The sequence below is a fragment of the Pipra filicauda genome, unplaced genomic scaffold, assembly GCF_003945595.2.
Source record: "Pipra filicauda isolate LSUMZ 115617 unplaced genomic scaffold, ASM394559v2 scaffold267_size1258537_pilon, whole genome shotgun sequence".
Taxonomy (NCBI): domain Eukaryota; kingdom Metazoa; phylum Chordata; class Aves; order Passeriformes; family Pipridae; genus Pipra; species Pipra filicauda.
This window is the reverse complement of record NW_024104384.1, coordinates 573,343-583,510: the sequence shown is the minus strand read 5'-3', so window position 1 is coordinate 583,510 and position 10,168 is coordinate 573,343. Positions and strand designations below refer to the sequence as shown.

At 47.4% G+C, this 10,168-nt stretch overlaps 1 protein-coding gene across 2 annotated transcripts in view; it reads left to right on the top strand.

Moving 5' to 3' along the window:
- KLHL3 (kelch like family member 3) overlaps positions 1–10,168 on the top strand; it is a 50,221-nt gene continuing 40,053 nt past the window's right edge. Inside the window, exons 1-2 of one of the 2 annotated variants that reach the window (XM_027736106.2) lie at positions 1–21; positions 8,579–8,695. In XM_027736106.2, coding sequence (XP_027591907.1) covers positions 2–21; positions 8,579–8,695 — 137 coding nt within the window. In that variant the 5' untranslated portion in view covers position 1. Of the gene's footprint in view, positions 22–868; positions 991–8,578; positions 8,696–10,168 lie in introns of those variants that run through there. The other variant, XM_027736116.2, reaches the window with a different exon arrangement.

Sequence of the window (10,168 nt, the reverse complement as noted above, 5' to 3'; positions counted from 1 at the left end):
GATGAGAAACAGAAGAGCAAGGTAATTTTATTTATAAAAGAGATGAAATGGCATCTTGCAAGAGAAATCTCTTGATACTTATCTCTTTTGCACGAGAACTTTTTTGTGAATGGAAGAGTAATGAAAGCAACTGTTTCTTGTCTTTATTACAGTTAACCTCTAGGGCCTCACTGTTACAGAATACAACTGAAAAATTCTTTTAATAAAACGAGGGGGAAAAAAAGATTCGTGTGAAAACCTCTGCACCTGCATCAATTGTAATGAAAAGGGCAAACGTGATTTAGTTCAGCACTTCAGGCTGAAGATCACCTGCAGTTTAGAAGGACCCATGTTGCCTGTGCAGGGTGTATTTGGCCTGATGGATTGCACAAAGGGCTGGAAGGTTTTGACAAATTGGGGAAGTGGAGAGGAACCTGAGGGTGCCAGCCCCTCTAAGTGTCCCCCCCCCCGGGGGGCTGTGGGGACACTTAGAGGGGCTGGCACCCTCTCCTTCCTGGAGAAGGTGACGGTGCTCAGCTCTCCTCGGGGTGGGCGCCGGGGATGCTCAGCCACCGAAACTTTTCCCTCAGCCCCGCAGATCGCGGGGACCCGAGGCATTTTTGGGCCGCCGCTCCGCTCACCCACCCGCCAGCGGCACGGCGGGGGCTGCTCCGCGGGTGCGGGGCCGGCTCGGGGCGGGCTCTGCGCCGCTTGGCCGCGGCGGCGGGGCCGGTGCGGGGCGGTGCGGGGCGGCGCCGGCGTTGCCCGGAGACGCTCGCAAGCCCCGCCGGAGGAGGGAGGGAGGGAGGGAAAGAGGGAGGGAGCTGCGGGAGGCGGCGGCGGGGCCGCAGTCGGTGCGGTGCGGGCGGCGGGGCGCGCCCGGCTCGCAGCGCTCCGCTCCCTCCCGCAGGAAGCGGCCCGGGGCGGGGGCGGCCGCTCGCAGCCATGCCGGGCCCGGGGCGCTGAGCCGGCCCCGCCGCCTCTTCCCCCCCGCACCATGGAGGACGAGAGGTGGGTACCGCCGGCCTTTGTGCGCGCCCCGCAGCGCTGCGGGGATGGGGATGCGCCGGGAAGGCACCGGGAATGGCACCTTCGGCGGGGCGGGGAGCGCTGCGCGGGACGCGGCCGGAGGGGATCCCCTCCCCTCCCTCCCAGCCCTGCTTCCCGCTTGCAGGAATGCCGCCTGCGATGAGCGCCTGCCGAGCTATTCGTGGATGTTGCAATGTCATGGTGACAGGCGGTGTCGCCCCGTGTGCCCGCAGCGAGGCAGCGGAGGGGTTTCCGTGGGATGTGTTTCGGGTGTGAATTAAGGAGGTGAGGGGGGCAGGTCGCGGGTGTGTGTGTGTGTGTTTGCTAAAATGGAGGTGCCGGGCAGGGCGATGGGATGCCAGGCAGGAGGGTGAGCAGCCGCTGTGCCTCGCGAAACGCCGGGGTTGTGTCTGCGCTGCTCGTGGCTGGAACCTCGGGCAGCCGGCTTCGGCATTCCGCCGAAGACAGACCCGCTGATATTTGCTGCTTTTCTGAGTCATGAATGAAAATCTGTAACGTCCGTGGAGCCTTTGGGGGTCGATTTTCCCACCTGCGTGTGTGGAAGCCGTGCCCTGCTGGTGTTAGGGCAGCGCAGGGGATCCCCCGTCTCCCTCCCGCGGTAGCTGGGCCATATAGACTTTATTTCCTGCAAGGCAGCTATTCTGCTCCAAAAACTGCAGAAGTGTTTACAGAGTCGACCTAATGCCCACCGAACCCATAAAAGATGTTATTGCTGCGCAGGGACCTCAGGGATACAGAGAGATGTCCAGTGTTTCAGCTCTGCCCTTGTTCTTCCCCTCTGTCAGGTGCCTTTCGCACACCAGAAGCCTCTTGTGCTGCTTCAAACTAAACATTAAGCTGGTCTGGGTTTTTTTTTTTGCAATATTCTTTTAAAAACAGGATATGCTGAGTGTTTCCTTTTGTGCTGGTGACCTTGCAGTGAGTGGGGGAACAGTGAGGGGGCTTGACCTGCTGGTAGGACTGATAGTCAGGGCTTGACAGAAGTTTCGTTTAAATATGATACATTGAAAAATTAAGCTGGAATCAAGCCCCAAATTCTCGAAATTTTCCTTTTGTTGAGGCAAAACATTCACAGCAGCCTGTGGGAGGTGTTTTCCAAGCTCCAAGGGGCAGCTTTCTGCCCTTCTGTGACTCAAGTGATGCAATTGTTTGTGTATTTAATGTGCAAACCAAAACTTTCATCCTGCCACGTTTCTCTCTAAATTACATTGTAATGCTTCTGCATCCTCTAGGGTTGTGGAGAGCCACCTCTGGATGTTAATCCAGATGTCAATTATTTTAAGTGCCTCGAAATCTTAGTTTGTCATGCTTGATGCCAGCTCATGGAATGGGATTTCCTTTTTTTTTCTTTATTTATCTGAGTGAGTTTGTGTTTGCGGAAGTGGAACAGAGCTGTTTTGATACCCCAGGCTGGGATCAATCCTTGGCATTGTTGCTTATTACCTTTTTTTTGATGGTTACCAGCAATGGTCTCATTTTGACTAGAGGCCTTTTGCTGGGGGTACAGTGGTGAAAAAGTCACTGGGAAGGTACCTGGATTATTTTACCTTATCCTGTTTTTCCAGACCATCTGTTTTTAGGGCATGAAGGACTGTCCCCATCAGCACGTTCTCTGCCTCTGGAAGCGAGGAATGATTACCCAAATTGCTGCTTGTATATCTAGTTTTCGGGAAGAGGGAGGTGGTCCTGAACTGCTTGCAGGCAGTAATGATGTGGGGTTTGACTCTTGGCAAGGAAAGCTGGAAATATTCACCTGCTTTGTGCTTGGAAAGGGCACATTGTGTGGGACTGTGCCGAGGCTGCTGTGCCTGCTTGGGGCAAGTCCTGGCAGGGGGTGTTCAAAAATGACCTCGGTGGGTGAGCACCCCGGGCTGGGTCTGTGCTCGTTCTTGTGCTTTTGCCCCTCATTTCCACTCAGATCTGTGTCAGGCAGATTAGTCCTCAGATTTTACACTCTGTGACTTTTGTGATGGCAGAATTCCCCCTGGTTTTTAATATTACTGCGTTTTCCATTTTTGTAGTCAGTGAGGAACACGTTGATGTTGCTCATATCACCTCTGACTCTGGTCCCTGGGCCTGCCAGGACTCAAATATCCTGTTAACTTGCACATCCAGGTTGTTCAGTGGTATCATGTGCCCATGTCATGGCACACAGGCAGAAGCAGCCGGGGGCAAGGGGGAATTAACCTGAAATATTCACATTTGGCAGTAAAATATTTCAGAATCCTGGTTTTCTTTTGCTGTGCTGATAGGGATTTTAGTTTTATGGAGAAATTGTGTAAGGTGATGGTCAGTCATGATACTCTGGTTCTGAATTTGCAAGATGTGTTTGAGTTTGAATAGAAAAAACTCCCTGGAATGTTATTTTTTTTTTTGTTAAAATATTAAAACACCTGTTTTTTTTACATTTGAGTGGATGTAGTGTCTTTGTGATATTTGTTTGAGAAACACAATATTTGCCTTTGAAAGCAAATGGTATTGTCATATTTGAGTTATTTTGTGTTGTTTCCATTACTGTCAGCAAAGACTTTTCTTCTCAGTAGTTCCCAAAGTCTGCTTTTCCCCTGAGGTCTCCTTTGATATGAATATCTCCTTTTGGGGATCTGCTCTATGCCAGTTGTGTGTTTTTCTGAGCTAATGTCTCCATGTTGATGCAGGCACTAAAAAAATTCAACAAAATAGGAAAATAATATTGCTATTAAAAGAAAAATAATCCTTTCCATTATGCTGCCTCCCATATGTTTTAATGATGATGCATTTCTCTGAAATCCTCTCAAAAGCCTGCTCAGTATGTGGATTCCTTTAGTCACAATTTTTTTACTGTCTTTGTATAGACCTAAAGACAGTTTCAGAAATTGAGATTTTTATAACTATGCTGTTACACTGACTTATTTTTCTTACTGTGACTTGAGGAATAAAACTGCTGGACATAATGTATTTGCACCGTGATTTTGGCCATTGATTCCAAACAGAGAATAAGGCCAGTTAAGGTAAAATGATTTTTCCTTTTGCTAAGATTAAATTAATATTTTGGTCTCCATTTATCTTAGTAGAGGCATTTAAATTTTGAACCCTACTAACTGCTATTGGGCTTCTGTCACTTTTTTAGATCAGAGTGATGTCAAACCACTCAGAAACTGGAGATTAACATTTTATGGCCATGATTGTAACATATACCACAAAGAAGCTCCATAGCCTTAGAAAATTTACAGTTACCAGTAATTTCTAAGTTAATCTAAGGATATGAAGCCCCTGTGGAGACGGTGCATTGCCTGTGCTGTGGGAAGGGCAGGTTGAGTCTTTGGCCGAGCTTGCGGTGCTGAAGCTCTGTGGTGTTGGGGGATAACCAGGAGAGCAGAACTCAGCCTGTGCTGCTGTGGCAGGAGATGAGAGCAGCTCCCAGAGACCCCTCCAGTGATGCACAGTGGGATGAGGCTGGGCTGGACATGTCTGGAGTCCCATCACCTCTCCAGTGGGAGAGCCTGGTGGAGAAGGACCTCCGTGGTGCCCACATTGGGCTGGGAGCTGAGCCCGGTGGCTGTTCTCCCAGAAACACGTGCAGAAACTCGTCCTTCCCTGCTCTGAAGGAGAGTGCATTTGAGAGCTACCCTTCCTTCAGGGTGAACTCCTGGCTCCCATAAAGCCAGGGTTAGAATTGGATTTGGCAGAGCTGGGATTTTTGTTCCTGGGGTTTACCAGCTCTCTGCACGGCAATAATCTTGCCAGGGGACAGTTTATCTCTGAGGAAGGCTTTTATTCTTTCACATAATCTACAAAGACATCTGTAATTACTGCTGGTAACTAAGGCAACCCAACTTTATAGTTGATATATGTAGGCAGCAGAACAGTGGGTTAGGGGTTTTTAAAATACCTTTCTGTCCGTCGGAATGTGGGAATGCTCAGGCAGGAGCTGGGCTGTGAGCCCTGGGAAGCCTGAGCCCAACCCTGCTAGGGGTCCTGGAGAGGAGAAACATGGTGTTAATGGGGTACTGATTAGCTTCCCTGGATTAATTGGGGACTCTCAAATCAGGGTTCATTTGTTCTGCTTGGGGACGTGATTAAATGCCGTGCAGGAGGTGGCAGTGGGGTGGGCACTGTCTGGAACGAAGAGCCTCTCTGCTTATTTTAGGAGAATCCTGCTGTGTCCATAAAGAGGATGCTCGTCTGGCCCAGGGAAATTAAATCATTTGTCCATTCACTCAGTGCATGGCCTTGGATAGCCCAGGAATAGAACAAATTGCTCCTGGCAGCTGACTTGCGAGTCCTGCTGGTGTAGTAGGACATGAGCTTGGCAAACGTGAAGGTGCTGGGGGGGAAGTCCCCGTGGTCATGGGATTCAGGGGCTCCAGCATGTCTGGGTGGTCTCATCTGATACCTTTGATCAGAGGACCCCATTCTTCCTTTGCTTCGATCCATTAAAATTACAACAGGTAATTCTTAGCCTTGTGGGGGGAAAAAAAAAATCTCAGAAAAGGGCTGTGCAATGTGCTGGTTTGTTCTTCTTCTCAGGGGCAGCTTTTGCTTTGTGGCAGGTTGCATTTGCTTGGAGCGTTCAGGTTCTTGCATTTTTGCGTTGGAAATGTGTCGGTGATCTCTGAGAGTGTGTGCAGGGAGGTGTAAAATCTCTCTCCCAGATAAAACCATCCTCTGTTCATCACTGGCACACAGTTCTGTGGAAGCTGAGTTCGTCTCAAAGATGAGTTAAAGGCTTCTGGCCATTAATTTTTCAAATCTGTTTTTTCATATGAGTCATTTGGAAAAAACTTTAAATAGCATATCTTGATCTTTTTTGAAGCAAGTTTTTAACCAGACAATCTGCAGTATTTTTCTGTGGTAAGCCTTTGGCAAATTGTGAAATCCACCCCTGTTAATAAAGCTCAGGATGTCTCTCTGGATGCTTTTTAAAAAAATTACCTTTTTGCTGCTTTTTGGGAAGAACTGCTTGATCTTTTCCCAAAATTCTGAAGCAATTTTTTTGCTTTTAAAATACACAGCCAAATGCTGGTGGAGTTGAGGCTTTATGAAGCCTTGTTGATCTGACATTTACTTTGGTGTTCAGTGAAACTTGCTGTGTCCTTTGAACTGTGTCTTTTGCCAGCGGAAAAGTTTGAACATAAAGGATCTTTGGTCTCCAGCACTGGAGTGCTCATAAATAAATCTCGGTGGTGTGCTTGTTCTTGTTAAAGAACCCCCATGACTTCTGTGTGCATCACTTGATTTGGGATCCGTGAGGCGCGTCTGTGATGATGCCCAGAGCAGTGTTCTGCAGTGTCCAGCTGTCCTGCCTGGGCTGTTTCTGACGCTGCCTTTTGGTTTCACTTTCTTTTTTTTTTATTTTCCTTTCTTTTTTGTTTACTTTGTTTGCTTCCTGTATGTGCTCCGGCTTTGGAAACTGAAAGCTCAGTGAAGTCACTTGCACTTCCAGAGCCTCATTCTTCCCTCCTTGGCTCTGTCCTGCCGAAGGGGCAGGTTTAGCTGTTCAAAAACCAAGGGTTTCTGCTGGGGTGTTCAAAGCTGTGGTCAAACTTCAGTTGGCCTAAGGTTTCCACCAGGGCTTTTGATAGATACAACAGTGAGGCTTAGCTGAATTAGGCTGTGTCCCTGGAGCCAGGAGGCTTCCTCATTGGAGTGTGCAGGCTTGGGGAAGAGCCGAGTGCCAGTGCTGCTCCATGCCCATGGAAACCTCTGGCAGTACGTGCAGCACAGAATGAGTTCAGCTTTCTCCAGGGATAGAAGAGCTGGTTGTGTCACTGCCTGGCACCAGTCCCCTGAGTACTGAGCCTTTAACATGAGATATTCTCCTTCCTGATTTTTTTTTCTTTTAATCCAGCCATACTGAGCTAATTGGATGACAACTGTAACGGAGTCTGGGAAGTTGTCTTCCTCCCTGGGACATGTGCTGAGTGATGTTGTGCTCAGCCTTGCGGCTTCACTTATGACTGAAAATATTTCACTTGCTCAGCAAAGTGAAAGAATTGGACTTGGCTGTTTTTTGGCATTAACCTTTTTCTCAGGCACAAAGCTGGAGGCTGCTCAGTATGCAGGGGTGTGTTTGAGCTGTGTGCAGCTTGGCTGCTGTTCAGCCTCTTGCTTTGAGAAGGACAGTGCAGCCCACCACAGACAGCTGGGGGGTGAAGAGCTCTGTGTGTCCTCAAGGGACACGGTGATGGTGACAGTCACCTGTCAGGAGCAGGCAGTGGGGAGGATGTAATGTTCAGCACGGACCTCACACTGTCAAGGGGGTTGTAAATAGTGAACAATGTGTTTTTCAGAGGGAAAGTCATTGGGTATGAGTATACATGTATATAGATAGATATGGGCATGCATGCACACCTTGGCAGAGGCTGGTGGGCTGTTCTGGGGAGGATCCTTCCACACTTCCCTGGCTGTGTGCCCTTCCTCAGACGTCACCTCCTGGTCACCGGTGGAGCCAGGATGATGGGCTGCCCAGACTGTTGGTTTATCATGATACAAGCCCAACTAAGAAAGGTGGCAGGGAGGAAGGGACAGAGGTGAAGCTGTCCTTTGGAAGGAAGCTCTGAGAAGGTCTCGTGTCAGGCACATGGTGGTGATGGAGTTGCTTCCCAAAGTCTGGCATTCGCTTCGAATTGGCTTTGACATGGACAGCCCTCCTTGACTTGTTTTATTTGCCTTTGCCTGCTGAGGGTTTGAGGGCTGAACCGTGGGCATGAGCAGAGCAGGGACCTGCCTCAAAGTGCTGTTTCTATCCCAAGTGGAAACCTTTAGCTACGAGTGATTTGACGTGCTCGCAGATTGGGGAGGTGGGGATATCGACCCACTGTCAATTCTGTGCAAAGAGCCAATGCTCCCAACAAAGTCATGAGGACACGTGTGTGCCTGAGGCACCTGTTGGCCTGGTTAAACACGGCACAGCACTGGGTGCTTCTGGGCTGACATTGACTGCAGAGCTGGTGGTTCTGGTAGGAAGGTTTAATAATTCATTCCATACGTTTCAGTGGCAATAAATGGACCTATTTCTAAAATGGAAATGGGATGTGGCCTCAGCAAAGCTAATGCTTTGGAAGCTGGGCAGGGAGTTTTAATAGTCCTTTTCTGCTTGCCTCTATAGAAGATACGAGTCATGTATTGTGTGCTTGCCTTTTTCAGATGGGACATTGAAGGCTAAACTTCTCTTTCTCCGTATGGATGTTAAAAAATCTGTGGTACTCTTGTAGCTCCCAGTGCTGAAGTCTATTTCTATTCAGTGAGGCGATTATGTTCTGGCTTGAATTTCAACTTATACTGCTTTCCTGGCCTGAAGCCTGTTAGACTGGGCTTTGTCCTCGAGTGTTTGGCACTTTTTTCTTTTCTTCCCTGCTGACTGAAATGTAGGCTGAGTTGGCTTTCAACATCCATGCAGAAGTAGCTGCATTTTGTGATGCTCTTCGTGTAGTGAACCTGAGCTGACTAACAAACACGTGAATAACTCCATGCTTAATGCCCTGTGCTGCAGTTTTACGATGCTCATTTTAAAAAGTGCCATTGAATCGAACTTTCTACTCCTTTTTTTTTTTGTCCCTCTTTTTAGCATTAAGCAGAGCCCCCGTTCCTCTGAGGCAGCTGAAGATGAAAAGGAGCAGCGCACAGTGACAGTCAATCCCTCTCACATGAGAAAGGCTTTCAAGGTCATGAATGAATTACGAAGGTACACTTTTGACTTACTGGGCACCCTCTCTCGTTGAGCAGAATTGTGCTGATTGGGAGACTCAGAAAATAGGTTGTGCCATCTTTGTTACAGCTAGTGGTTGCATGTAGAGGATTAATCAACAAGTGGGAAGCTAAAATATAGCCCTTTTGTGGTGGTTTGCTCTCCCAAGCCTCAGACCTCTGTCTTCCCAACAGGAGTCAGCTGTGGCTCAAAAATGTTATCTGAGCAATAGCCTTCACTTATAGATAAGAATTCATTTAGTTTTTTCCATTACTTACAGCAAATTCAGCTGTAAACTATGTTCTTAACTGAGATAATGGTCTGAAACCCAATGATAGAACATTATAGACATTAAGACACCTACGCATAATTACAGACCAAGATTATTAATGCACTGTTCTTAGTCTCTTTAACGAGCAGCATCACTCAGTCTGGGCTTAGCACTCCAAAGTAAGGGGTGAAAAAAAAAGCAAGTGCTCAGGAAGAATGTCAGCTCTCTACTTGCAAATTGGAAAAAAGTTAAAAGAGAAACACCTTGGTCTCTACACAGCTGTGTGGGTACAGGGAGAATGGAGGCTGAAAAAACATCTGTGAACAGAGTCTTCAAGAACTGCTGTCTTCACATCAGCAATGTGGTGGCGGCAGTTCAACACAAGTTGTTCCTTCATTGCTGCTATCCCACGAACCAAACAGAAGTTCAGCAAGCATTTTTCTGACTAGCTCATTGGAGTTCTTTACCATTCAAATAGACTTGGAAGCCAGATTTTTAAAAGAATTCCTATGGAAAGTATGAGTGCCATACACACGGATGTACGTGCTCCCTCGCTATCGAAATGGTGTGATGAGAGCAAGGAACACCCTTTACTCTTCAGGCACACTCAAAGTACTCAAAGATGCTTCAATAGCTACCTCTCCTCAGTGGATTAAGTACTTTCTGTAATATACACGTTCTCTGGTGTGGAGAATGATTGAAAACGTTTCCTTTCACAGATATCTGACAGTGATTCTCTGTTGCATAGGAACAGAAAATGGAAATATTGTAACAGTTACATGAAGCGGAGCATGCTGTAATTTTTTTCCTTTTTACTTTTAACTGGCATCCCTCTGGTCCTTTCTTTGTACTGAAAGCAAAGGATCTGAAAATAAAGGTTTGTGCAGCTATATTCAGAAATCTATTGTGCTCCTATTATTCCTTGTTAATTGAAGCATAGTGGGAATAACTGGAGATGGACAATGTTTCTTAGTGCCTGTGGTTAGCTAGATTTTGTGCAATACTGAAGTAACAAAATACAGAAGACTGAAAGCTGCCCTTAAGCACCTGTGTCACGTTTTCATCTTCTGAGTACTCATTTTTCTGTCATCTCCTGCTGCTGTTTTGGAATATACAGGTTTCACATCTATTGTACGTGCATTGAGCTTGTGATCTGTTAAGCTGTCAACAATCAGTGTTAATAGGTACCTTGAATAATA